This window comes from Copadichromis virginalis, linkage group LG13, assembly GCF_057382275.1.
Source record: "Copadichromis virginalis isolate Kocher_CV1m ecotype Utaka linkage group LG13, C_Virginalis_male_GT1.1, whole genome shotgun sequence".
In the NCBI taxonomy this organism is placed as follows: domain Eukaryota; kingdom Metazoa; phylum Chordata; class Actinopteri; order Cichliformes; family Cichlidae; genus Copadichromis; species Copadichromis virginalis.
In genome coordinates, this window is record NC_140630.1 from 19,217,876 (window position 1) to 19,245,724 (window position 27,849).

The window sequence follows — 27,849 nt, forward strand, 5'->3', positions numbered from 1 at the left end:
CTGTCTGAGGCATCTGCAGTGATAGGTACTGCTTTATAGGGAAATAACACACAGCTGTGGGGTTCTCCCACTGTCCTTGTCCTCATTTTTAGTCTGTCTCTCACTCAGGAAGTGAGCTGGCCCGATGAAGAAGTGAAAACTGCTGACTTGTGTACAAAAATAATATTAGTTTCTCCTTTAAATGGCATCACTGTACTGCTCGTATCACTAACAAGACAGCAAAATAAAGCGCTGTAAATGGTTTTCCAATATGTAAATCAAGGGGGTCAGAAAATTGTGTGAAACATATTTTCTTACAGCATAAAAACATCGTCAGTATAAATAAAATAAATCGGGATATCAAGTGGCAACCAGCTGGAGATGAAATCAAGACAAGAGAATACAGAAGGTTAAAAAGCCTTTATGTGATCAACTTGATCACTCCATATGTACAAGCGGCAGTACAGCAGACACTGAATTATGTCACACGACATGGCCACTCACACAGACCAGACACACCAGCCTCTGGGGTGTGTGGAATATCATCTATAATCTAGAAATACAGTCCTGAGGGACACATAGGAAATGAGTGTGTGTAATTGAAGGCATGAAAAAAGCATATCCCATTAATGAGAGCAGAGGAAGTGTCATGGCACAAATGACTCGGAGCAGGTTAGAGAGGTAACGACATTAGGTTGGGAAGAAAGTCTTTTGGGTCGTCTGTTGTTAACCATTATCTCCAGCTAATCACTGGACTTGCTAATTTTATGAAAACACAGTAAACTTTGATCAGTTGTATGTTTTACAGTTTTACAAAAGTTTATTTAGAGCAGCAATAAAGAATGACATTTAAAAATGATTACTGGGATACAAAAACGAGTATAAACACAGGCTTTCATGTAGACGCTCGCTGCTAAAACACAGTGTCAAAAATATTGAGTACTTTACACAAACAATATAAAACAACGAGAAAATAAAAACACTGTTTCTTAAAGTATGAGTTTTCAGTGAGGTCTCTAAAAACACAGAGGAACTAAGAGTGAGTATTTGTGAGTATTTGTACTTGAGCAATACTGGAAATGTTTTCAAATAAGCTGCACAAAGGTCAGAGTGACAGTTTTAAATGTCTATGGCAGTTTTGTCCTCTCTGGCTTGTCTGCTGCCCACCCGTCTCCGACCCTCCATCAGAAATGACAGCACTATCACCCAGCGCTGTGCTAGTGACCGCTGTCGTGCGGCGCTTTCGCATTGTTTAAAGTAGGTGGTTGTTCCAGTGGCGACAGCATCAAACTGCTCAGTTAGAAGCCACACCTCCCAGATGAGTGTCAGTCCATTCATGATCATCATTACAACAACCCAGAAATCCTCACCTAACAATGTGAGCCACAATGAGAAGCTGTGGCTGCCTCCAGGCATCTTGCTGTACAGGTAACTTATTCCCGTGGCAACAAAAAGAAGGTGGGCAGCCACCATGGAGAGGATGAAGACCAGGAACAGGCGGTGGTTACCTCGGCCAATGCACCGGTTGAGGAAAAGGCAGTGATGGTCGTAGTCTTTAATGCACATTTCACACAGCTTGCAGTGTTTAGTGTAGTCAGGCTGAAAGAGCTGTGATGAAGACAGGAGAAGGTCATCAAAATATTAGAAAGAAGTAATGCATTTTTATGTATAGACTTTACCAAAAAAAATGGACAGGGCTTTAAACCTGCATTCTTTCTAATGACCCACATAAGGCCACTCAAAAAAATGTGTCTGCTTGGTAATATTCAACTAATTTACATTTTTCATCCCAGAAAAAAAATGTATATGTGTGACACAAGCTGTACGGAAGAAGGATGAGAATGAAGATGACAGATTAATTTCAAAGCAAGAACTTTGATTCAGCGAGCTAAATTTTATAATCTGGAAATTTAAATCTTGCATATAAAGTTCTATTTCATTTAATAGTTTTTAATCAGATATTGGCTCTTTACATGATGTGTTACTGAGGGGCTCAATAGAGCTGTGGTTACAGATTTGCCTAACAAGCAAAACATCCGCGGCTTGATCCCGGGAGGAGACACAAAGCCATTTTTGATTCCATCAAGAAGAGCATCTGGCATAGAAATCAAACATGTGGAGCTACCTGCTGTGGTGATATTTGTTAAAAAGGGAGCAGACGAAAATAGGCAAAAAAACTGAAGTATACTAATACTACTACTACTAGTCAGTTTAGTCTTTCTAAACTAGATAGCTTCAGTACTGTGGTGAAGTTTACATCAATTTATGCTGTTGTAAGGAGACATCCAGAGCAGATGGTGATGATGCTGATTAAATTCACTTACTAAATTCTACCTTTTATACTAGCTTTAGGCTGTCTGAATCTGGAATCTATGTGCTAATGTATCTTGTTCAATTTTTTCTTTTTGCTAAATCCACAGGAAACAGTGAATACTTGAGTAGCAGTACATGTCACAGCCTGTAGACAAAGAAAAATATATCAGATCTCACAAATCAAGTCATTATGTGACTTATTACCAAGTGATTCTTTTCCTCTCACCTCACTGCAACATCAGATCTTAGGGTTCCCCCACCTACCAAATCACTGCATATATTACCTGGCAGCTCTGATATCTGTGGTCTTAACACACGTGCGTGAAGACCTTTTCTAATGTGAGGGGAGTTACAATTAGCAGAAAGGCTATGCATAAATTTCAAGATCTAAACAGAAAGAGTGATAATTAGAAAAATAACTACATACAATATAAAGTGTGGCATGTAAAACAAGTTACCAACATGCCCATATGAATGTCTCACCTCACAGTATGGACAGAACCTTTGTGGGCTCTGGTTCTTCTCCACCAGATCAGCGATACAAGAGAACTGAGGATCTGATTCTGCTCTGTCTAGTGTCCCAGGGTCTTGTGTCAGAACCTTACAGAATAACCCAAGGAGTATGGAAAAGTGGACCATCGACACCTGGGTTAAACTACTGGTTGGCCACACACATTCACAACATTAAGGATAAAAATTTTAATAGCACACTTTACATACATTTAAACAGACTCGGTAGAATACCAAATAAACTAGCTGCAGTTTACATCAGTGTTTGCTGGAATTCATATAAAATTGTAAAATGTATATATATGAAAATGTGAAAAATGTAACAGTCAGTAACCAAAGATTAGTGTAACCAATTCAAAATGGTAAATATGGTTAAATTTTCATCTTTTCCCTTTCCTGAGTTACACCATTTTTTTTTTGTTTTCGAGTGGTTTATAATGTTGCAGTGAAGTTGAGTTTTGACTTTTTCTTCGCCACACCTGCCTCCATATCACCATATCCCTATCCTCTTTTCCTTCAACCCTCTGCATGTCCTTCTTCGCTCCATCTGTGAATCTCTCCCATGGTCTTCCTCGCTGCCCATATTTAGCATCCTTCACCCAGTGTATCCACTATCCCTCCATCTCAGCCTTGTATCTCTAACTTTGTCTCCAAACTGCTCATACTCTTTTCTAACCCTGTCCCTCCTGGTCACTTGCACCAAACTCTTAGCATCTTCATCTCCCCCACCTGTATTTTTGTCAGCGCCACCATCCACAAATAATACATCACAGCAGGTCTCACTACCATCTTGTAAACCTTCCCTATGACTCCATCTGTCACAAATAACCTTGTTCACTTTGATTACACCCAATGCTTTGGATGGTTGACCCCCAGGTACTTAAACTTTCACTACCTCTACTCCTCGCATCTTCACTGTTACACCTGCCTCCCTCTCATTCACACATGTATTCTGTCTTGCTTCTAATTACTTCCATTCCTCTTCTCTCCAGAGCACATCCACAGCTCTTCAGACTCCAGACTCACAATCACAATATCGTCTGCAAACATCGTCGTCCACGGAGACTGCTGCCTGACCTTATCTGTCAACCTGTTCATCACCAGTGCAAAGGAGAAGGGGCTCAAAGCTGATCCCTGATGTAATCCCACCTCCATCTTCAACCCATCTGTCACTCCTACCACACACCTCAACAATGCCTTGCTCACTATTGTCCTCACTCTCTCCAAGATTAGATTAAACAAAGGTCCCCTCTATCCTACATATCTCCATATGTGACTATTTGAATATAAAATGTAGTCACTTCATCATACAGTGGCATTCTGTTTTGTCATAAATAGTGTATGATTCTGATGTGTTCATCCATGCAGTTGAACAATTGTGCTGAACTCCTCCAAGACTCACAGCTCAGCTAACGTAGGTGTGTGAAAAGCTGAATTATCAAGAAATATGTATGAGCAAAAGACCTAGTATATGCTAGCTTTTCAAAAGGATATTAGGCATCATTTTTCCATAGAAGCAGAGCAGAGAATGGATCAAACCAGCAATGAGGGTTCCCAAGTAGATCGGGTTAGGTAACCTAGAAAGAAGACATATGCTATGTGATATAATAGCAGTAAAGGATGATTATTTACATGCACTGCAATTTTTGCCAAACCTTTGGTATGTGGTCATGCGGTGGTATTGTGTGAAAATGCTTCTGGCAAGCCATGGGAAGAGCAAACCACAGATTAAACCCCCATAGCCTCCCAACATGGCTGCAATCAGCAGGATGGCAGCTCCACTCAGCGATGGAAAAAACAGTGTCCAGTAGTATAAAACTGTTAAGAAAGAAGAACACAAAACACCCTTTTACCTGTTTATAAGATCACATTCAGCATAAAACATCAAAAAAAAAAAATCCAATTTCAGAGTTGTAACATGAACTGTTTTGCAATTATTATCTTTGTGTTTTTATTGTAAAATAAATGAATAGAGCTCATATACAGATCCAAATGTACCATGAGACTCTCTGGGCTTGTGGTGTATTGGCTCATTAATGTACCGACTCAGTAGTTTGGTGAGTTGCTGATGTCTAGAGAAAAAATACAGCAGAGTAATAATCAGCATCATAATCCCAAGAGAAAGATCGAATCAGGAAAAGCAAACATACTGGATATTTCATAGGTACCAAAGGATGCTAGAATGAAATGCAGCATCCTTCTAGTTTTATGAGGGGGGTGTCACATATTTCTGGAAGCAGCAGATTCACCTAAATGTTTTGCCCTGTTTGCTGAGCTCCAGTGGTGTCAGGCCGCTATGATTCTTCTGATGGAGCATCCCGCACCCTGTTCTCTGCAGTAGTATCCAGCACACTTCCACTCCACCCCTCTCTGCTGCGACGTGAAGCGCTGTCGCACCCTGCTGGTCAACTGCATCCACAGCACACCTCTGAAACATATTTGCAAATCCCAGAAAATGTACATAATTTAAGCCTTAGTTTACATTTTAAACAGTTTAAAAGTGGAAAAGTAAAAAGAAGAAAAAACAAATATTTGCAAAAAAAGTGAAAAAGATAAAAACACCAACAGAATGCCTATTATTTTCAGACGCATTAAAACAGGTACAGGCATTGGTGGAAATCACTGCTCAGGCTCTTGAAAACAGTCAGTGACTACACTTCAATGCTCCATCCCCAAAATGCAAGTTGAAACCATGCATTCATCATGCAAATATATACTCTGTGTGCTACATGCAACACACAGAGTGAGAGACAACCAGTCACACTATTTACATTATTAATAATCCATACTCTAAATGTTTGGGTTAAAGAAGCACAAAGATCAAAAGTTGACTAAAGCATAAAGTCACAGTACATTTTTGTATGATGACGTTCGTCATCCCGGCAGCTTTTACACAATATATATTTGACTCAACATTGTTATTAAAACTTTTAGATTGGGCATTATCTTGTGTATTACTGTGTAATAATACTGTTGCACAACTAAAGAGGGTGAAAGAGGCAGACAGTGAAAACTGTATCATACCTGGTCCTTGAGCAAATACCGAATAACTTCTGTGTTTCCTGTGGATGCAGCCAGGTGAAGGGGAGTCACCTGGTACATGTCTGTGTCTGTGAATCTAAACATTCCTGTCTCCCACAAATAGTGCACTGCAATGCTGGGAAAAACAACTAACAGTTAGTGCATGCATAATACAGTACTTTGCAAAAGTCACCCCACATTTCTTTATACTTTCCTTCCAAGAAGCCAGACTTTCTTCTCATTTTTATAAATGTCTTGAGCAATAGTTCTCCAGGCTTTCTGGAGGGTTTTTGTTTTTGTTTTAATTGAATTTTGGCTGCTTTTGCACTCATTTTCTGTTCAGGACATACAGGAATGTTCTGTCTGTTAACCCCCTTAACGCTGACCTGGACTAAAAATCAGTCCAATAGTTTTTTGGGTTTTTTTTGGAGTGATCAATGCAAATTTGGAAATGTTGGTTCTATCTATTTATGTTCAAATCAGTATACATACAGTGAGTGTCTACAGCCATCTGTAAAACTGGCAGAGGCTCTTTCATGGCATGGGACTGCATTTCAGCCAGTGGTGCTGGGAATCGTGTAAAAAATTATGAATGCAGAAAAGTACGGTAGGATTTTCATCCACCATGCAATACCATCTGGACAGTAACTGACTGTCAACAGCTTCTTTTGTCATTGTGACAATGATCCCAAACACCCTGCCAGTGCAGTAAAAGCATACCTGGACAGAAACACATATAGTAAAAGACTATCAGTGGACTGGGTTCACCAAAGCCCGGACCTTCTTATTAAAGCGGTGTGGAATTATTTTGACAGAAAATGGGAGCAAAGGCAGACAAGATTTAAGGAAGAGCTTTGAATGTCCTTCAAGAAGCCTGAAGAACAATTCCTGAAGTCATCTTAAAGAAATTCAGTTCAGGCTGTGTTGAAGAATAAAGGAGATATTAATGACTTTGAAACTTATTAGAACTGTATATCCTCTATGTCAACCTTATATACTGTATTTCTATTTCTATTTATGTTTATACATGTATCAATAGATCACTGCACCTATTTCCCATTCTTATAGCAAAATATAAAGAAATTAGGAGTGGTTCAGGGCTTTTGCATAGCACTGTATATATAACTGTGTAGTAGCCCATGGCGAAAAAAAGCTAAGTTTGTGATACAATGTTTCATCCACTTACATGCTCCCCCCAGTGACCGCATGGTGCAGTGATGTTTTTCCCTGTAGGTCTATGAGACGTAAATCGGCCCCATACTGCATCATTTGATGTATGATGTAGATGTTCCCTTGCCTGATAGTAGTACAAAGTGCACAAGCTCAAATCAAGCTCTCACCTTGAAAATCCAGGCTTTAACTAAATATGCAGCTGCTGCTCACCTGCAGGCAAAATGAAAAGCTGTCTGTCCTGCATCACATGTCAGGTTAGGACCAGCTCCTGCACTAAGGAAAAGGTCGACCAAGGCTCGGTTACCATGCAGAGCAGCATAGTGGAGTGGGGTAAAGCCACCCCAACCTGAATGATGAGAAACGCATTTACATTACACAATCAAGCTTGATGACACTGACCTTCAACTCTGACTTTGACTAACAATATGAGACTGGCATAAATGCATCGACTGTCAGCCTGTTGACGCTGAAAGCCCTCTCAAGTTTGGGGGTTGGAGTAGTTCAGCACAATGTGACTTTGTGCTGTGTTGTCACTGGATCTGTCCATCTCTTCATCACAGGATCTGTGCCAGACCATCTCACAGAAGAGCTGCAGCAGAGTTAGGTTTCTTTTTGGCATTGTGGCAAAATCAAACCAAGAGAGACCAGAAAATGATCAAATATACAATAACATCCGGTAAAACTATAGTTAACTCCCAAACACATTTGCACATTATTCCAAAGTTCTAAAGCCAGGCATGGCAAACAGCATAAAGTGGGTATAAACGTTCTCTTTCTAACTAATGTTTCAGCAGTTTTCTCGCAATAAAATGAGGAAATTGAGAAATCCCGTCGCGATAAGGTTGAATAATGACCTTTTAAAAAAGCCAGATCTGAAGTTTGCACTGTATCTCTTCCTAGCTTACCTTTGTGCTTGAGTATAGATCGGTTACTCTGAACGAAGTGTATACACTCTTCAATATTTCCTCTCTGTATACAATCAAATATGTCCCCACCGCTGACGGAGGACACGGGCATCGGATGCATTATGATGGGTACACGGAGGCCACCTTCTAGTGTTACCACCGACAGAAAATGCAAAGGAAGCAAAATCAACTCCTGGGAAGCGGCGCTACAACATCATAAGGTAAAGTGAGAAGGGATCTCATGTATCGCTACAAAGCAACCGACATCTTTCATTGTGTCAAACTGATTGAGGCAATCCACGCCCTGGACACCGCATTGGTTGCAAGGTGTCACGTGGCCGCGCTTTGCCCAAAGCACGTGGTCGCTATAAATACCATGACGCCTCCAAAGTAAGCAGTAGCGCTGTGCTGTGCCGCGATACCAACTATTACTAATACCAGTACCAATACTTTAAAAACATAATAACAGCTTATGTGGGGGAAGCAGAATGTCGTTTTGAAAATAAAACATAGATGATCCTATTTCACGATTTCTTAAAAAATAAATAAAAATAACAGTCAAAGTAGCCATTCATTTTTCCTGACTCTTTGAATACCCCCCTTCCTAATTATCTCCCTTCATCTATTTTCTTGTGTTAATTTAGTCTTTCTCCATCTCTTCCTCACTTCTCCACAGATGGTGCATCAGGATCAGTTGTTGCTGGTACTACTGTTCATGGTGCAGCAGCCCAGATAGTTAACATGTTGGTTAATTTGACACATTGGGCTGCATTTCTTTTTCTTTTCTTTTCATTGTTTTATCTCAGCTTTCCATCTTTTACCCACTTCTTCCACACTGAACCTTTTCTACAAGCTGCATGAGCGTGCAGCAAAGGTAGAGGAGGGAATGGGCTGTAAGTGCTTGTATCCACTGGGTCGCTCTTCAGGCCGGCCCATCGGCCGAAAAGTGCATCGGGAAAATGCCCTGTATGCCAGAGTACCTGACTTAGAGGATAGAAACAACATATTGATCCGATCGCAATGCCAGTGTTGGTATCGATATTGTCGATATTTGGATGGCCCCGCCCACCTCTAGTAAACTGAAAGTGGCCTGGGGAACTTACCAGAATAGTGTAAAAGAAATGCAAACACCACGATCATTTAATGGAAGTGTAAGGCATATACTGAAGGAAAAGAGAGCATGCCTTTTTTATTACTTGCCCCTTGCATTTAGTCGTGTAAGATTATGTAAGAATAGCATGGTTTAACCTATAGTGCTCAGGAGGTGAGCTTGTTGGAGTCGGAGGCTAAAATAAGAGTCCAGCTTTTTAACTTCAGAAGGAGCTCGTCAGTTACACATGTCGTCAGCTTACAAAGGTTGGTTAACACTTCTCGTTTTGAAAGTGGTTACTATATGACAGCTTGACCCTACAAAAGAGAGGGCAACTTTGACTGGGGAGCTGACTCATATGTGTGAAAACGTATGTGTGATTTCCATAGCCACACTGTTATCTTTACTCTTTAATTTGCATTCGCTAATTCTGGAACCCTCTTTAAGTGCAGGCATTTTCACTTGTGATACTTAATCTCAGTACTAATACTGAGCTATGCGGAAGGACATTGCTAAGCCATTTTCTTTGCTACATCAGCGTCTCTGCTCTCTTTACTGAAAAACACCGGTTCACTTAACTTATCAAGCTTGAAAGTCTGTGTAATTTTGAGCCTTTTCTTTTACTCCCAACTGCTGTTGATGACACGTTTCTGTATCGTCAATACTCACAAGATGGCGCCGTTTAGTCATTTAGCTAAACACTTCACAAGTGCCGCACACGTCTGTGTGCAGAGTTTCTGCTGTGGTTATTGGCTTTAATTCACATTCACGAATTGTGGTGTGTTCTGCAACGTTGCTAAAGGCTAGTTTCTGTATTTAAAATACTACTTTAGCATATAAATACATCAACTGTCAACTTGCATGGGTTGCTCTTCTCATAGGTTGGTTTTGAAAAGTCCTTCCTAAACACAAACAGTCCAGCCATTCTATTTATTACCAGCAAACAAACAAAAAGCACTTTGTTTCCAATTGTTTCACCAGCAAGCCAATTCGTGACTAAAAGCCAGGTTTGTGGCTTTTGTTGGTGAGTCATGGGCCATGCCACTGTGATTAAATATCACAATAACCTTACAAGACCGGTCTATAAAAAGAAAAGGGACGTTTCTTTGAGCTGCAGTGGGAGGGCCTCATCTAGCCAGCTAAACAACTGTTATTTCACTTCTGCTTCTCTAAGGAAGTGGGAAAGCACATGACTCGCACCAGCTGATTTGAGTTGCTCAAAGTTCAGTCTACTTGGTGGAGATTAGTAAGAGGCGGGTACTTTTACAAAGGGGGCTGCAATGTATGCACTAGTCATGTCTTAGCAGGTTTCTTCTTGTCCATTCCTCCTGACATGGGAACAGAAACAGACCACTCAAGTAGTTGGAATAACACAGCACAGATGACAACATCACCTTAGTGCCAGGAAAACCCCAGATGGCTCTTACACAAACTCAGGTAAAGAATGATCTGTTGCATCTAAGTATTCATGAATTTTGTGGGAAATATGAAAAATGTGTTGGCTTTAAGTTAAGCCCTCTGATTCTTACCACCATTGTTCGTTATGAGTACGTGATTCAAAATGGAAAGTAGTCGAAATAGAGCGACTATAATATGGAAACGACACTCTGGCTACAATTGCCATGCAGTACAATGGCATGAATGTTTAGCAGTAAAACTCCTCACCTCCTGATATGCTGTTAAGCAGAAGTGAAACACATTGCCTCGCAGTATTTAAATAAAGGGCTTATTCAGAGTCACTTACTCCCAACAATGTTGTCCTATTATAAGGATAACAAGCTTTTGATTTTGGAAGTGCAGTTGTATTGAATTGACTTAGGAGTGCTTATTGTGTCATTTTCACACGAGCGATAACTGGTGCTGGTCATTTAACACTACACTACCGGCCTATTCTTAGCAAAAGATCAGTCTTATTTTTTTGACAAAGCAATGGTGCGTGTGAAGCGTGAAAAGTATCACACAGTAGCTCTCAAAGTACTGAAAGTTGGACATCCTTTGTAAAATGCAGACCCTTCATAAAGATGGTAATCAGTAAATGAGAATGGCACATGACTGCCAGTGGTTTGTCCTTCTGCCTATTTCTGAATTGAGACAGTGTGACCAGGGTTGACGGCAGAAGGTTTAGCTTGGGACAAATTAAACTGAGTGACACAAGTGAAGAAAATGTGATTAGATAATATTGTGAAGATTATATAACCTTGCTGTATCTAAAAAGAAAAAAGATGGAACTGTCATATATATATTTTTTTCTTACCCCCTCCAGGAGCAAACCTTTAGAGGGGAGAGGATCAATAAGGAAACTGGAGAGCTGAGTGCTTCGGGAGAGTTAACAGTCTCTGTGGAGTTGAAGTCAGAGAAAGTGGAGGGCTCTTGTAGCAACCCTCAACTCACACAAGTGCTCAAAGAACAACTGCAGGAGCTGAGAATTCAAACAGCCTGTACCCCTGACCACAGAGCTGTTACTCTGGAGCAAAGAAAGGACCATCTGCGGAAAGTCCTGCCTCTATACATACAGGTATAGACCACTATAAGCAAATAAGTGCATACTTGCCACGGATTGTTCTTCTGTTTATTGTTTTCAGAATTATGTCTTGCACCTCAGTAGTCTACCAAGCATGTTATGTATTTCTGAATATTGTATAACACAGAACAAATTTTCTTCTTGAGAGCCTTTATTAGATTATGTCATTCCAGTTTGCAGTGGGGCCTAAGTTCAAATTTATAATCAACTTTGAAATGGGTAAGTAGATTGCTGGAGACAGTGTGGCATCTGGAAATGCTTCAAACCACAGGAATGAAGACTTAAAGCAACATTAGATGACAGTCAGATGTTTCAACCTTAGGCGATCTTATCACTGAGTGGTTCCAGAACTATTGTGTATGTTGTTCCTGTATCTTTAGATAATAATAAAAAAACAAAAATTCCTTTAAATTGGTGGCTTCATGCCTTACTTTGATTAACTGGTGAAAGAGGTTTTTCTGTTTTTTCCTCTCTCGATGCATCCCAGTTATGAGGAACCCTTACTGTTTTTTGTAACACTTGCATGCACTGTTTCACCACTGTGCTCTTACAAATGCAGACATAATTAGTCTCCATACAACCACACGGAACCTGATGGCTGTGTGTGGTTGTATGTGAAAACCTCACAACCTCATAAGTCCATCTTTAGCAAACTAAGTAAAATCTGATATTTTCTCATGGAACTGAAGACTGTATAGTGTGTGGTACCTTTCATTATTTATAGTATAAAACAGCGGTCTAAATGTAATATTTTACTTAACTTAATGCCAAGTACTTAGTTAAGTAAAATATTAGTTATCTTAATGTCAAGCTGACGAGATTGGCTACTGAGAGGCAAAAATCGGTTGCATTTTAACTTACTCTTACACTCAGTTTCAAAGTAATTCGCAGAGAGAACTCTTATTAATTAAATTAGTTACATCAAACATGTTGATAGTACATCAAATCCAAATAAATATTTCTGTTCTCAGTTTTTACTTAAAGGTTTTCAGAGAGGTATTGGGACTGTATTTTGTTGTATAGAGAGGGAAATGGTGTGCACAACATGTAACTTAGTACATGGCTACATTTACAAAAATCAGCTTCTTCTTCTTCTTCTTCTTCTTCTTCTTCTTCTTCTTCTTCTTCTTCTTTTATTAGTCTTTTATTTATCCAGGTAAAACATCTCACTGAGATTAAAAATCAAATTTCCAAGAGAGACCTGGCATCATGGCGACATAAGTCAAAATACATGTGATGGTTTCTATCCTCTTCGATTCCAGGCCTGTGAAGATGGTGGCCGATTTGAAGGTTTGGACATCAAGGAGCTCGCAGCTCTCACCGCTGACACTGTCATCAGCATTGTCCACAAGAGACTGGCAGACAGACCTGCAGGTACTGCTTCTTACAGTAAATATAGCACAGTAAATTAAGACTTTGGGACTTTCCTCCACCTACTTCTGCTATTTCTGGGTGTCGCTGTTTTTTTCAGTCAGTTATTTTGGCCACTTGGTAAATGGGATGCATATTGAAAATCAAAAGCATACAGTACAGTGTAATGCAGACTGTTCTAAAAAATTATGAAAACACAGAAAGAGGTTACCACTTTTCTGGTTTTATATTTCTATTTCTCTGTCTCTCTCCCGTCTTACTCTCTGTTCCAACTGTTGCCCGTTGTTTATGAAACTGTATATTTCTTTAGATAAGAAAGAGAAAGTTATTTGAGGAAGTAAATGCTTCTTCTTTTTGACACGTGATTTAATTTAGAAAAAGGCCAGCATGGTCCCTGTAGTAGCTTATTAGTGATTTACCTCTTCTCAAGTTTAACCTTCATTTCATTTTAAATGAGTTTACTAGAAACTGTTGTGTATTAAATAAATTCAATTTAGTTATACTTTACTGAAACACTTCTAACTTAAAAAAAATCTGTTTGTTAATTTGGATTTATAATTATGCCAGCTAAGCACATGGTAAAGAACTAAATTGAGCAAAACCGCCGTATTTAACTGTTTTTGAGTTGCATTAATGCCTTCAGATTGTCACAATAAATCTGTTTAATTTGTTTGTTTTTAATCTCTCAGAGGAGGCCCGTGAAAAGGTGGTGCAGTTCTTCAAGAGGCCAGATAATGACACAAATCATGAAATGGAAGAAAGTTTAGGATGGCTGCTGTTAAAGTCTCTCTTGCTGCTTACAGCTGACAGCTCAGTGAGTCATTAACAGTTTTAAAGCATAGTAAAGTTTCAGTCGGGTTGCTACTCCATATTTTTAGTTGATCAGGTGAATTAATTATGTGTTTGTTTTCAGGATATACTGTCATGTATAAATCAAGAACTCCCTGGTGCTTTGATGAAATGTCTGTACCTTCTAGTGTGCCTTCCATCTAAAAAGGAGAGCATCAAAATAGAAGAAACCTTTCAGGAAACATTAACACAGGTTAGTAACAACTGACTTCTCCCTTTAGATGGCAATGGGTTATTTTTGTTTCTGTGATTTTTGGTTTTCTGTTGTGCAAACTCACATTTTCTTCTTTCCCCAATTTTTGACAAACCATACTTCTCTCGTCTTTCTCTTTTAGGTTATTCTTCAGCTGTGTAGGCTGCCAGTCAACGTGGAGATACTGGTAGAGACTCAGGAACTGCAGTGTCTTATTATTGGTCTCACGTCATTATGGGATCAGACCAGTGCCACCTGGAGGTATCAAGCCTCCCGCATCCTCAAAGCAGTCTCTGCTGTAGCAACAAGCAACACTGTCCCCAGCTTACTAGGTAAGATAAAACACAAATATTTGCAGTAATTAACATTTTTGTAGCAAGTATAGTCTTCTTACTGATTTGCTTCTTACTTGTAATAGGCCTCATTGCACTCTTAAATATTGTGTCAAAACAGGATACATAGTAGCATGAGTGGGAAGTGATTTGTGCAGTAATGAATTAATTATAGCAAGAAACATGATCTAACATCTCAACAGAGTTGTACTGAAAGTCACATGAAGCCTTAATAAGCACAAATAATTCATTCGAATGTTCTAGTGCACATGGGTTTACTCAATTTATTTTGGATACCAAGATGCTATCAACACTTTTCCATGTGGTATTTTGGTCAATTGACTCTGTGCCACTTTGCTGTGGAATTAACATTCTACTGCAGTTTGTGGAACTTTGCACTAAGAAAAACATTTTATTAAGTCACTATTCAAGACTGCTATAAAGATGTATGGTTGAAAAAAATTGTTTGATTCAACTGTAAACTTTTATGCAAATGGATGTTGTTGTCAATTCGCTAACCAAGAACACTGCTTTTCTTATTAGGCAAGAACTGTGTTCGCATCTGCATCCAGAACCTCTTGCACATCACTGGTGATGTCTCAGGATCACTGCTAGCTGAGGTGGCTGTGGCTGTGTTTAGCTTCATTAGAGACACCTATCACCTCAGTCCAGCCCTGTTCATCGAGTTTGACACAAACAATGGTTACAAGGCCCTCGAGAATATCCTGAAACGGTGAGAATAAAGGTCGCTGACACAAAAAACAATGAAACAGAAGCTGAAGTTAATGATACTCAATTAAAAACATATTAAGCAGACATACTTATCTAAAGACAATTAAATATGTTAAAAGAATTGTATTGTTGTTTTGTTGGTCTTTGTAAGCAAGGAGATGCACATTAGTGAAAGTTAAGTGGAATTTATTAGGATACAACCACTTCAAGTAATGAAATGTTTCATATAAAATCAATTTGGTTGGCCAGCACAGAGGAAGCTTTATTTATCTTTAGTAAAGAGCTTATCTTTAAATATTTATTTCTACTCATCATTTCTTATCTTTGTTGTCTCCTATTGTTATAAAATCATTAGCTGTGAGGAGGGCGTGTCCTTAGAGCAGTTTCAGCCTGTGGAGGAGTTACTGGCTCTCATTGGGTCTTTCACTCTTCTTGGAAAAACTGAACTGAAAGTGGCTCTTTGTGTCACCAACCCCCAACCTTCAGGCTTTAAATTTGACCCTCCACTCACTAAAGGTAGGCCAAGCCTTCATAATAAGCTCTCTATTGTTATTCTCAGGACACCTGTCACTAATTATCACTTAAGAGCTGATTGTACCTTGAGGATAAACTCTGTATTTGGAAGAGATGCTTCATATTCCAAACCATCTAATTAATATCAGTTGCATGGCTCAGCAAAGACAGAATCAGATTTCCCTCCCAGAAGAACCACACAGGTCATCCCTCCTTTGCACTTTTGCCTTTATATAACCCACCCAAACTACACTACCCACTTCCTATGATTTCCCACACATCCTGACTCCCCATACAGCTACCCCCACTGCAGCACACAACGCCCCTCGGGTTAACAGGAAGCTGAGGTGATTATGTCTGGGATGATGAAGTGGAGGCTTCCCCTCTAACTCTGTTAGGATGCCCCACATCCATTCACCACTGGCCTACAGCAACCAGTCATCTATCATGGATGCACACACATCTCTATCAACACTCATAAATAGTGTCCATAACAAACACATACATATCATCCCAGCGTACACACAGACACGCACTCAACACCCATCTATCACATCAAGGAGTAGATCTGTTTCCAGCAGAGGGACCAGGGACTGTTTTATGCTGACCTTATTTGGTTTTGATGCAATTTTGTGTAATCGAGAAAATGAATCCTATTACTAACCAGCCTTTTATTTATTCATGACAAACACAAGTGTGTTTTGGCACCTAAATGTAAGGCCTCCTCTTAATATTTTGACAGTACAGTAAACAAACTCTATCAAGGTAGATCATGCTACTTTTCTTTTGCACTTATGCATGCGACACTATCAAATCTTTGTTTGTATAACTCAATAGGTTTGTGAGATTGAACATGTGCTCTGTTGTTTATGTCTTTGTTTTCCTATGACATTCACATTGTGATGCCAGGAATTTGCACGGATAATTCAGGTTTTAAATTCAAAACATCTTTTAGCTAAATTGACCTCAAACTGATATTGTTTCACATTACTCTGTGTCATAAAGTAGTATAAGAGTGCATTCCCTACCCATTCATATAGAACATATTTTCTCAAATCTGATCAGATCTAAAAGCAAAAATCTTATTTTGAGAAGTGTTCTAGTCTTTGGACACATTTTAGTTTCCATACTCGTGTCTCCAGGTTTGGCAGTGAAGAACCTTCGTGCCTTCCACTTGCTGCAGGCCTCCTTGATGCATTCTGAGGATTCTCTGCTTGCCTGCCAGCTTCTTCGAACCTTACAGACAATATGGGAGAGAGACCCAGCCAATTTCTTCCTCTTGGAGTGGACTGTTCAGTCAGTGGCCCAGCTGGCTACTTGTGTGTGGCGTAAACCAGCTCCCGTCCAGAAACTCTTCTTTTCCCTTGTAGAGATGGTATGATTTCTGATATTGACAGTAAAATACATATGCATCCTTTGTCATCAATGCAACAAGCATACAGGGCCTGATTAAATATCTTTTATTTATTTATTTTTTATTTTAAACAGGTGATATTTAAATTGAACTACATCCCCCATGAGACTTTGCGTGTGCTGTTGAATGTGTTGAAGCAGAGCTGGGCTGGGACTCTGGCCGGTGCGGTGGCAGGGATAGAATTTGGAGTGGTGGCTCTTAAGAGTTTTCACAAGTAAGCAGTGCAAGTTGTTAAAATATTTATCTTTTCAGTACGTTCCTGCTTGCTCGTGTGTGTATATATATATATATATATATATATATATATATATATATATATATATATATATATATATATATATATATATATATATATATATATATATATTTATTTTTTTAATCCTAAAATAAAAAATATATATATTGTTTTTGGTCTTGTTAGTGAAATTACTTTAAAAAAAGAATGCAGCCAAAAAACAGTTGTCTTTAAAAGCAAAAAAGGTGGGTTATTCAGATCATTTAAATGTCTGTCTTTAAATATTAAAAATGATGTGTACTGCTCTTTTAATTTCTTTAAATAAAATCTCTGTTTTTGAAGGATGACTATGCACAGTGCAATGCTTTCCGAGGCGCTAACTGACTTGGGTCTGCTGGAGCTGCTGCTTGGAGAACTCCGCAGGAGAGCTAAAATCCTGAGGAAGGCTGGAGTAGTCTCTTGTCCTAAAATGGGTATAAATGATTGTTTCAGTTTCCTCAACTTGTCATATAATTAGTTGTACAAGTACTAAGTGCAGACAAAGGGTGCTTGTGTGACATAATGCCTGCCGTTACAAAAAACTTGGGAATGAACAGAACACTTGGCCATGAAAGAGTACTTAAGAATACAAAGTGTGTCATTGTGAAATGAAACTCGTATGCTTCTTTGTATTTGGCCATGTACCTTCGGTCTAGCAGGCAAATGTAACCTGAAAAGTGCATCTTTCATCCTGACTATGTGCCCTGCGGTTCACACCTTCTCTTTAGATTCTCAGCAGCTGCCATGTATCGAGGAAGGCGAGAAACTGCTCACTACTTGCATGCTTCAAGTTGTGTCAGCCCTTACTCTGCGTTCAATCAAAAACACAGGTACATGCAGTCATACTTTCCATATCCAGTCACTTGTGTACCAGGCATAATAAATATTTCTTTCTTTCATTTGTCTTGAAGCTGCACACTGTTTTTGCTAAATGTTTTGCACATGTATTCCAGTTTCAGTGCGAGACCTTGGTATGATTCCCTATATCAAGATCTTCTTGGATGTTGATCAGTATCGAGAGTCCACTTTGAGCATTTTGGAGCAGCTAGCTGAGATTAACCCAGAGGAATTCATGAGTACAGCCATTGGAGCTCTCTGCTCCTCCACACAGCAGGAACTTGGATTAAAGCAAGACCTTTTGCAGGTACTTTACATGGACCCTCCATCAGAGACAACCTCACACACACACACACATCCAGTGATCTAAGTTGAACTGTGCATGTAGCCTCTATATCACATCATAACAAATAGTAATACACTTAAAACATAATAAGCTTCTGAATTTATTTTCTTAGCATGTGGGACTCTTATTCCATTATGGACAAATGCAGATTGATTTGCTAAAATGCGTTTAGCTGTTAACTCTGGACCGATTTGATTAGACCTGCAGCCTTGTGCTGTGGCACTCAGAAGATTACCACCTCTATCAGATCAGTGAATGGGACAGATCTGATTAGACTTAACCAAGTTACACACCTACTGTATGTGTCCATTTTTATAGATGGCAGCAAGAAGACCACTTACTTGCTGATATTATGTGTACTTTGTGTGTGAGCGCGTGTGCTTGTTTGTGCACACATGCACGCTTTTTTTCTGGAAGTGTGGGTATGTGTGTATGTGTGTGTCTGTTCTTTGTGCTAACATGGTTATAGCAGGTGGCAATCAGATTGGGTGCGACCTGGGCTAGCAAGTGTTGAGAGCCATTGTGATTACTCCAGTTTCAGTTAATCACATTTCCCCCTGCGTTCTGTCTCACACATTACCTACCTGATGGATTAGTTCTCTAAATTTGATAAAGGCTAATGGGATTTTGTTCACTTCCAAAAACTAGTTACCAGAAATGATTTATGATTTATCTATACGTTTCATCTATTTTTTATGACACTGTTTTAATTGAATGGGGAGATCTTTTAAAAGCCAAGATTTTAGGCTTAGTGCCTATTACATTGCTTTATCTGTCAATGCTTGATCAGAATCTACTGGGTAAATGTATTATTAAGCTAAAATGTGTTTTAGTGTACATGCAGATTGTTCAAATGGTCTCAGTTCTGTCTTTGGTATTTCAGTCTTTGTTGAAGGTCTTGGAAAGCCCCAACAGTTGGGATGCCTTCAGGAGGGCAGGAGGCTTCACTGGACTGTTGTCTCTGGTGACGGACATGGAAGGAGCCCTATCTAACCCTCCGCAGGGAGAAGTGTGGAAGTCACTGGGGCATCAACCACTAGTTGACCACCTCCTCCTCACATTGCACATTTTGTCTGTGGTTGTGCATCTTCACACTGCAAATGCCCATCATTTTGAGACTGGTGGCTTTTATGAAAAACTGGCAGAGGCTCTACTTCAGCTTGGCTGCTTCCATGCTGAAGGCTCTGGGAGAGAGAAGTGGGTTGGTGAAAAGTGCTCCTGTCCCTGGACTGGAGAAGAAAACCAGGCTCCTGGAAAGAGCTTCTACCAGTTTGTTGATTTGGCAGAATCCCCTGTAGCTTCTGCCTCTCCCTCCACACCACAGCCCAATCTGCCTCTCACTCTTCAGACATGTATAAGGCTGCTGTCCTTTCTCGACCAGTTTGCCACAGGAACATACTCTCCTCAGAAGTTAAATTTGGGACCAGAGCGAGAGGATGGATGTGATGACAATAAAAGAAAATCAAATGGAACAGCAGCACATGAAGGAGTTTATTCAGGATCTCCTCCTGCCCACTTGGGATCAGGCTCACAGTCCATGGAGGACAAACAGGGAAGTTCCAGAAACATGGTGCCCAGGAGTCCCTCAGTTTGCACGGAGTCTCAGTACAGGTGGATATTTCATTTTGGAGGGTTTTTCTTAATATAAATTTATGCATTCACATCTAAATTGTACACATAAATGTACTAATTGTCTGTGATGTCAAGTATTGACCCTTTCCCCCCCCCCCTTTTTTTTTTTTTTTTTTTTTAAATCTCTTTTTTTATTTTTATGTTGCCTGGTTTATAGTAGGTTCAGTTGTGATCCTGTTATTCTTCACCCAGGAGCAATCAGAGTTATTATGACTCTCCTTCCATCGGTTTTTACTCACGAGGACCCACAGGTACCTTTCCATACCTGACATTTTACAATCTCTAATGTGCCATACTTTTTAATCCTCAAAGAGGCCCGGCATTAGAGAAATTTATTTTCCTCTTTCACAGCTCTCAATGGAAGTCCAACTCTCACTTGCACACCACATCCAGGCAATGGTCAAATCTGAGCGAAACCGTCAGATTATGTGTGAGGGTGGGCTGGTCTCCATCCTCCTGGCCCACTGTCAGAGCATGTTGCTCACTCCTAACCACCCACTACATCTACCTGTTACACGCATTTTGGAGAAGCTCTCTTCCCAGTGCATCACTCCTTCAGACTTCAGGTCAGTTATGCACATAAACTGGAGTTTATATTCAAAGTATTTCTTTTTTGTACTGAACCCACAATATTGTCTATATAACCTTTCCCTCCTCAGAAAATTCCTGTGTTTGGGGGATCCTCTCATGTGTTTGGGAGACAAAACAGCCAAGCAAATACAGTCAGAATGTAACCCAGAAACCAACGGACCTGTATCAAATGGTACACATGTGTCAGGTTTTTTTTTTTTTTTTTTTTTTTAAATCAATAAATATTTCATTTCATCCTCTTGAGATTTAGCTTTGGTTTTAATACATGAAACACATTAGATTTTGCTTGTTGTCTAAACCAGGTCACAATACAGGGGTAAAGACATTGAAGCGCAGCTTCAGTTTGTTGCAGTCTACAAACTCCATTGGTTCAGCAATCCCTGTCCACCAGATCCTCAGTCTCGTGTCCATGACTTCACCGCGGACCTTTAAACCACACAGACTCTCTTGCTCACCTGCTTTTGTGGAGTTTGACATGAGTGAGAGTGGATATGCGTGAGTTCTTGCTTCACTGAGCTTCTGACTACTCTTGCAATATTAAATAGAGTAGATGATTAGATGGGGTTTTGTTTGTTTTTTTTTGTTGTTGTTTTTTGCTGCAGTATCAGATTTCATCAAGTGATAAGAAAGGAAAAATAGTGAGAATACAGTAGTGAAAAGAGATAAGAATTTTAAATCATTATGTTAATAAAATATTGTGCTGTAAGTGGTGCACATAAAATTACCTTATAATTAAAATAAATAAATAAATCAGCCATTTGCTAAATACTTGTAATGTAACATTTTGCTTTGTAGCTGTCTTTTCCTCCCCTCTCTGGCCACAGTGAAAGGCGTGACTGCTGATTCAGTCTCAACAGGTGGAATTGGAGGAGGCAAGTCCCCATACTTTATTATTGCAGATTTGTGCATGATTCTGAATAACTGTTTAATCAGTTCCCTCTCATATTTCAGACTGCAGAAGTTTTCCACCTACAGCTGGTCTTTCATTTACCTGCTGGTTCCAGATCAACAGGTTCAGTTCAGCCTGCGATTCCCACCCAATCCGCTTACTGTCTGTGGTTCGCCACATGTCCCGCACTGAACAACAGTACATCTGTTTGTCCATCTCCTTCTCAGCCTATGACGGCTGTCTGGTAATATCTACAGAGGAGGAAGCATTAACATATCTAGGTGAGAGTACTGTTTGTTCTTGGTATGAACTTAGCAGAATTTGTTTTGAATTTTAATTAATTTTTAGTTAAAAACATCAGTGTTTTTGCAGTGAGGTGTTTAAACTACAGAGACCATTATCCTCCATGTTTTTCAACAGATATGATGGAGCCGGAAGCTGAAGTAAGCAGTCCCACATCTTTGCCTACGTCGCTGAGGTTCCGTTGCTCCAGTATGCTGGTCCCAGGTCAGTGGCACCATCTGGCTGTGGTCATGGCCAAAGACTTGAAGAAGAGCTGTGTGACCTCGGCCTACTTCAATGGCAAAGCAGTGGGGACAGGAAAGGTATGCTGCTGAGAGGAGAGAGGAGCTGCACTGATTCAAAGTCTTACTGTAGCATTCATGTGTTCATTCATGTGTCCATTTCCTGTCAGATGAAGTATATTCAGCCATTCCCTGGTCAGCATGTCTCCATGGACCCCTCAGCTGTGATTGATGTATATGGAGTAATGGGGACACCTCCTCTCTGGAAGGAATATGCTGCTGTAGTGTGGCGAGTGGGTCCGTCTTACCTTTTCGAAGAGGCTTTGAGCTCTGAGGCAGTGGGTGCTATATACACACAAGGCACCGCATACCTTGGCAATTTTCTGGCTTTGCGAAACACAAGTGAGTCAGCGTTGCACTAATTTCACACATCTCTAATTTGTTCACTTTTAGTGAGTCATCCTAAATGGGCACTTTAGGTTTAGTCTGATTTTGTCTTTTGTCATGAGTTTTCATCATGTGAACCTACAATTAAGTACAAGTTTAATAGTGTCATAACAGTTCTCATTCAAAAAAAACATCATGGTAGATTATTTTAAATTATTACATCAGTTGCATGTAATTGCACAAGTAGTTTTTCTTAATATACAGAATTTGACAGTTTATTGTGATCCATTATGTGAATCCATCCATTGTGCATTGTTTAGCTTCACTCGCTGGACTTGATATACTTCACCGGTCTGTATTTACCTCTCTGCTTGTGTCCAGGCCATGATCGAGATCATGACTCTCTCCCTCTCAGACTTGTTCCTGAGGAGAGGATCTCATTTGGCATTAACCCAGCAGTTTCCACATTAACAACTGTTGTTCAGATCAGAGAGGATTACAACGAGGTGGATTGCAGGCTGATTGCTAAAGAGGTAAGGTGAGCCTTTTGTTGAAACTAATTGTTTGTTGTTTTAATAGATTGTAGTAATCCATGTGTCTAATTGCAGATGGGGATAACATGTCGCGATCAGTCCACCCCTGTGTTCCTTGCTCAAAACATCAGCCAACACCTGAGTGGTACAGCTCGTACCATAGGAGCAGCGCTGGTTGGACATTTTGGTAATTCAAATATTGTCCTGAAACTGTTGTTCCCTATTACTGACACTTTATTTATTCATTTATTCATTTATTGTTTTACGTTTGACTACTTCCTTCTAGGTGTGCGTACGTTCACCCCTAGTTCTGCATCTAATGGTTTTCTGTACGTCGGTGGACCTGCTGTTGTTCTCAGTCTGGTTGCAATGGCACCAGATGATAGCTCTTTGTATGCAGCAGTTAAAGTCCTTCATTCTGTTTTGGAGACCAACTCTGCCATGCAGCAGGAAATGAACCGCATAAATGGATACAAGGTCTGTGAGATCTTCATGTGCTGGAGTAGCACAGTTGATTCATTAAAAGACATAAATATCTGCTGTTTACAGTTGTTATCTCTTTTTATGTGTGTCCTTGTAGCTGCTAGCTTTCCTGCTGAAGATGAAGAGCAGTCTGGTCAGCCACCGAACCTTTCAGTTGGTTCTGCATCTCACAAATTCATTTGAGCCGGGCTATGGATCTGGTTGCCTACAGAAAACACCTGCTTTCCAAGCTCTGCTGTGTGACCTAGATGTGGGTATCCAAATTTTACCCTGTTATTGTTTTATTTTATTTTTGAAGGCTAGTGAGAATCTTAATGTCTCTCTGTTTTTCAGGTGTGGCAGAATACTCCAGACAGTCTGCATCTTTCAGTTCTGAACTACTTTGCTGAAATCCTGAATTCCTCAGGGTAATTTCCACTGTTATCAACGTGTAACCCGACCAGTGTCTACATATGTAGTAGCTAATTTATTATTAACTCAGATGATTGACAAGGTACGGGGCACAAAAGAGGCTTTTGTTCAGAATTGATGACAGACTTTATCGGTTGTTCTGTCAACATTTATAACGGCTTCCCATCGATATCCTGGAACTGTATGACAGAAAGTCAAGGGAATGTTCAACAGAATCAGCGACAGAGGCTGAAGAGAAGACTGAATGTTTGAGTGGATTGCTGTATTAGATTTTCTGTCTGTGGGAACAGATTGCGATTGATATTAATACTGTTTGCCTTTCCTTCACTGTATCCTCAACAGTGACAACGGGAATGCAGCAGTCATCCACAGCGTGGACATGTTACCAAAGCTGCTATTTGAGTTGTGTGACCCTGCTGTGACCATTCAGAAGGTTGTGATTATTTCTCGTGTCATCACATCTCTCCTTAAGGTTTACTTGACCGCCACTGACATAAGCAGGTATAGACAGGGAACGCACTGTCAACAACAACTGTCCTTTTGTTACATTTTTAAAAAAGTATGTTATCTCATTATGGTTGGTAAGGGCTCATACTTTCTCTGGATTCCTTTTATTTGATTAGACTTGGGCTTTTCCTGGTCTACACTCTTCCTCCTTCCAGTAATGCACCTGAAAGCGGTGAAATATCTGATGTTTCACAAGATGTGCCAGGTACAGCACAAAAAACCAAAACCGTATCTCATAGTGTGTCATGTTTAACTCAAGTTGTTACTTGTACTGAGCCAGGCCTGTCTCCCCTGTGCTGCAGCTCAGAGTACCGGCCCAGCCAGCCTCATCTGGATCCGCAACCAGATGCTGCTTTTGCTTTGCGAAATCCTTGAGCCAGACAACTTTTTAAACAAAGAGTGAGTCTGTTACCTTTTAGCTATCCAAATTCTGAGCATAAAGAATTTATCCATTTTCTTGCTTAACCTTGAAAATTTTTTTACCCCCTGCTAGTCAACAGAAGGTCGTATTTGATGCCTTGGGCAGTGATTGGTTCCTGTTCTTCCTTCAGCCACACCTTCATCCTTCCACATTTAAACTGGGTCTCATTCTCCTCACACACTTTCTGTCAAGTCCAAGCCAGCAGAGAAGCTTCAGAGAGGGAGTTCTTCCAGGAACACTCATTGGGGGCATGGAAGAACCCTTTGCTGTCATGGGTACATAAAGTTTAACATTATATTTACTTGTTTAATTAGAAGTTTGATTGCTTTTAAGTACTAATACAACCACACTAAACAGCAGTTTTTATAGAGAACGTTACTTATTAATTTTACACATATAAGTATTTCACCTAAAACCAACTAATATCAGTAATTTTTTGCCATGCTGCCAGACAATCTTCAAGCCAATTCTTGGTCTCACGAGTGCGTCAGTACCACGTGTTCTGGTTTTGATGTACTGCGGGAGTTGCTGATCAAACAGTCTCATCTACCTCACGTGTATGAAGCTCTGGCTGCTCTGCTCCAGGGGAAGAAGACCAGTCACACTGCAAAGGGAAATGTGGGTAATTTGTTGTTTATTTATTTTTAAATGTAGTAATCTGTCTTGGTCATAATTTATGATATACTGTAGGTTTGTTTGGATGATATCCTGCAGCCACTTATTGACAACCAAGTGGAGACTCCTGCCCAGCCCCTCTGTGTTGAAGCTGGTTTAATAATGGTGGAATTGGTCAAAGTTGTTGTCACTCAGGTAATATAAATAAGCATAGCACTTCAGTTTTTCACCAGAAATGGATCATGTTTAATAACTTTGCTTTTGTTCTTACAGCCCTTTTCGCCATCGAAGTGCAAGTCAGTCACTGATACATCATGGGAGTCACAGCTTCCAGCAAGCGTGATGCAGTTTCTTTGTCTCATTCATAACCTCCGGCCAAGAGACCCACTGTGGGCATCACCCACATTCCTGCACGCGCTCGCTGGCGTTGTTTTCCCTCTGGATATTTCAGAGGTCTGTGTGGTGTTCTAGTTCCACAAAATTCTTTAGCAGTTCTCCTCTCTCTGGTCTTATTCACTCATTTTCTCATGTCTTTCAGGGGGCCAGGAAGTGCAACATAGTGAGTGAAGGCGAGGATACAGTCAAGAGTCATCAAACCCAGAAACCAGTCCTTGATTTCATCCGTATTCTTCTTATGGACAGTCTTCTCAATGTGTCTGCCAACACCAACGCTCATCCTTTTGTTCTGCTACTGGAGGTGAATTTACATGAGTACAAGTTATTGTGTAATGTTTCGGCATAAAATATATCAAACATAGACAACATGTCCTTATCACAAACAAAAATATATTTCCATTGAAGAGGCCTCTTTATTTTACACTAATACTGTAAAACTCTCATTTGTCCAGAAGGTGCCACTCTATACTCGGTTACTAAAACAAGCATAGTCAAGCTATTCTCAATTAAATTATTCACCACTAGGAGGGCAAAGCACAAAGAGGGCAAGCAGTGCAGAGTTCTACACGTTTTCAGCTAGACACTGCAAGTGCAGATGCTGATGGCAACAAACATCAAATTAAAAGAGAAAACTTTTACCTATCAACATGTTGTCTCATTAATTTCTAACCACTTAACTACTTAAATGTTGCAGTTTTCCCCTGATGGTGCATCATTTGAACAGAGCCAGAGTTTTCAGAGTGAGTTGCTGGAGCTGGTCATAAATATCATCTACATGCTCAGCGATGAGGAAGACAACAACACTCATCTGAGTTCACAAGGTAGAATTACAATCCATGCTTTATACGAATACTTGAATTCTGTACACAAAAGTGTGTTTACTTTTTTTATTTTAATTTCCCAGACTCCAGTAGCGAGAGGCCTGAAGGACGGATGGTTACACTGATGGAGAATGTGGTGCTTTTCAGTCAGACTTTGCTATTGAAACTTTACATCGGAACTTATTTGGCAGACTGTGAGATTTTGCTCAACTTCCTCGCAGATCAGATTGTGGTGGTGAGACAAATGCACATACACAAACATGCATGTAATGGTATGTGAATGTTTCCTCTAAAAAGTGTACATATTAAATTAACAAAACTTGCAAAGCTGCTCTATAAATTGTTAATTTGGAGACAATTTTATAATCAGTGGGAACTTTAAATTATGATGGTGCAACATCTGCCCACAGTGCGCAAATGACTCATTTTGTTTCGGTTTTATTTTAACTGATGATAAATGCACTGCTGTATTCTTCTAGGCTCTAGAGAAAGGCCAAAGTCAAAAAGAGAAGATTGTGTCTGACCTCTACTCATGCACCAATAAAGTCCTCCTTTACTTCTTGTCTCAACCGCGACATTCCCAAGAAGAAAAGGAAGTGGTCATCAAGGCATTGCAGACCTTAATGGAACGCTGGGATGTTGTAATGGCAACTTACAATGGAAATGCCAACTTTGTTACTTGCCTTCTTCACTGTTTGTTACTGATACGTTCTGGCAGGTAACAGAAAAACAAAACCCACACACAAGTGCGCACACAGTGAAACCTGATTCACTGGTAATTCACACTCTCACATTTTTGTAGCTATCCTGAAGGTTTTGGGTGTGTGGCACAAAAACGGAGCAGAAGTTCATCCAGCCTGTCTCTTGCCAAAACTAAGCAATCCAGATCCCTCAGCAATGGAGGAGATGGTTTGACAGGTATATGAATTTTCCTTTACTTTTACCACTTTAGTCTGACATTTTGTCAATTTTAAGTCCACCAGGTCACTCAGAACAATTTGGTGCTTGTGTGTTCCAGATGAGAGCCAGCTAGTGTCCTTAGTGGAGGCCTGCTGGTCAAAGGTCATATTGGAGAGGCAACGCATGCTTGAAGAAACCTATAAGATAGAGATCTCAGCGAGCCACAAAGTGCAGACAGAGCCTGTCAGCATGACTGACATTAGTCCTCTTTGGGAGGAGATGGCACGCAAAGCCTGGCTTCTACACACAGGTTAGTTCCTGCCATGGGAGGTAATGCCTGACCATTAGTGCCATGATACTGACATC

General features: G+C 40.1%; 2 protein-coding genes across 3 annotated transcripts in view; one reads left to right on the plus strand and one right to left on the minus strand.

Moving 5' to 3' along the window:
- Window positions 1-1,034: 1,034 nt before the first annotated feature.
- LOC146695551 (uncharacterized) lies at window positions 1,035-8,283 on the minus strand. Its single transcript, XM_085477804.1, has 10 exons — window positions 7,902-8,283; window positions 7,207-7,342; window positions 7,010-7,120; window positions 5,827-5,959; window positions 5,052-5,230; window positions 4,801-4,874; window positions 4,458-4,620; window positions 4,297-4,379; window positions 2,776-2,966; window positions 1,035-1,587 (listed from the first exon to the last, which is right to left on the minus strand). Exons 1-10 carry the CDS (start codon window positions 8,020-8,022, stop codon window positions 1,099-1,101), a joined length of 1,680 nt encoding a protein of 559 aa, XP_085333930.1. The 5' UTR covers window positions 8,023-8,283; the 3' UTR covers window positions 1,035-1,098.
- Window positions 8,284-8,992: 709 nt separating this feature from the next.
- wdfy4 (WDFY family member 4) overlaps window positions 8,993-27,849 on the plus strand; it is a 38,293-nt gene continuing 19,436 nt past the window's right edge. The window contains exons 1-41 of one of the 2 annotated variants that reach the window (XM_085477805.1): window positions 8,993-9,257; window positions 10,335-10,428; window positions 11,255-11,506; window positions 12,775-12,886; window positions 13,573-13,697; window positions 13,797-13,925; window positions 14,068-14,257; window positions 14,801-14,990; window positions 15,345-15,505; window positions 16,645-16,877; window positions 16,991-17,130; window positions 17,494-17,624; window positions 17,919-18,020; window positions 18,144-18,334; window positions 19,257-19,984; window positions 20,163-20,256; window positions 20,357-20,571; window positions 20,665-20,768; window positions 20,899-21,091; window positions 21,392-21,468; window positions 21,548-21,766; window positions 21,906-22,090; window positions 22,180-22,411; window positions 22,778-22,929; window positions 23,005-23,116; window positions 23,216-23,406; window positions 23,510-23,662; window positions 23,746-23,819; window positions 24,166-24,324; window positions 24,447-24,535; window positions 24,633-24,729; window positions 24,824-25,026; window positions 25,203-25,369; window positions 25,442-25,561; window positions 25,640-25,819; window positions 25,905-26,063; window positions 26,457-26,583; window positions 26,667-26,818; window positions 27,063-27,301; window positions 27,386-27,501; window positions 27,602-27,793. In XM_085477805.1, coding sequence (XP_085333931.1) covers window positions 10,408-10,428; window positions 11,255-11,506; window positions 12,775-12,886; window positions 13,573-13,697; window positions 13,797-13,925; window positions 14,068-14,257; window positions 14,801-14,990; window positions 15,345-15,505; window positions 16,645-16,877; window positions 16,991-17,130; window positions 17,494-17,624; window positions 17,919-18,020; window positions 18,144-18,334; window positions 19,257-19,984; window positions 20,163-20,256; window positions 20,357-20,571; window positions 20,665-20,768; window positions 20,899-21,091; window positions 21,392-21,468; window positions 21,548-21,766; window positions 21,906-22,090; window positions 22,180-22,411; window positions 22,778-22,929; window positions 23,005-23,116; window positions 23,216-23,406; window positions 23,510-23,662; window positions 23,746-23,819; window positions 24,166-24,324; window positions 24,447-24,535; window positions 24,633-24,729; window positions 24,824-25,026; window positions 25,203-25,369; window positions 25,442-25,561; window positions 25,640-25,819; window positions 25,905-26,063; window positions 26,457-26,583; window positions 26,667-26,818; window positions 27,063-27,301; window positions 27,386-27,501; window positions 27,602-27,793 — 6,706 coding nt within the window. In that variant the 5' untranslated portion in view covers window positions 8,993-9,257; window positions 10,335-10,407. Of the gene's footprint in view, window positions 9,258-10,285; window positions 10,429-11,254; window positions 11,507-12,774; window positions 12,887-13,572; window positions 13,698-13,796; window positions 13,926-14,067; window positions 14,258-14,800; window positions 14,991-15,344; window positions 15,506-16,644; window positions 16,878-16,990; window positions 17,131-17,493; window positions 17,625-17,918; window positions 18,021-18,143; window positions 18,335-19,256; window positions 19,985-20,162; window positions 20,257-20,356; window positions 20,572-20,664; window positions 20,769-20,898; window positions 21,092-21,391; window positions 21,469-21,547; window positions 21,767-21,905; window positions 22,091-22,179; window positions 22,412-22,777; window positions 22,930-23,004; window positions 23,117-23,215; window positions 23,407-23,509; window positions 23,663-23,745; window positions 23,820-24,165; window positions 24,325-24,446; window positions 24,536-24,632; window positions 24,730-24,823; window positions 25,027-25,202; window positions 25,370-25,441; window positions 25,562-25,639; window positions 25,820-25,904; window positions 26,064-26,456; window positions 26,584-26,666; window positions 26,819-27,062; window positions 27,302-27,385; window positions 27,502-27,601; window positions 27,794-27,849 lie in introns of those variants that run through there. The other variant, XM_085477806.1, reaches the window with a different exon arrangement.

What these genes read in the sequence shown, in the direction of transcription:
- LOC146695551 (XM_085477804.1), bottom strand. Translation starts at nt 8,022, where the DNA reads ATGCATCCGATGCCCGTGTCCTCCGTCAGCGGTGGGGACATATTTGAT. An exon ending in ATCTATACTCAAGCACAAAG is followed by an intron (nt 7,343 to 7,901) that starts GTAAGCTAGGAA and finishes CTCATCATTCAG; the next exon opens with GTTGGGGTGGCTTTACCCCA. An exon ending in GCGGTCACTGGGGGGAGCAT is followed by an intron (nt 5,960 to 7,009) that starts GTAAGTGGATGA and finishes TGTTTTTCCCAG; the next exon opens with CATTGCAGTGCACTATTTGT.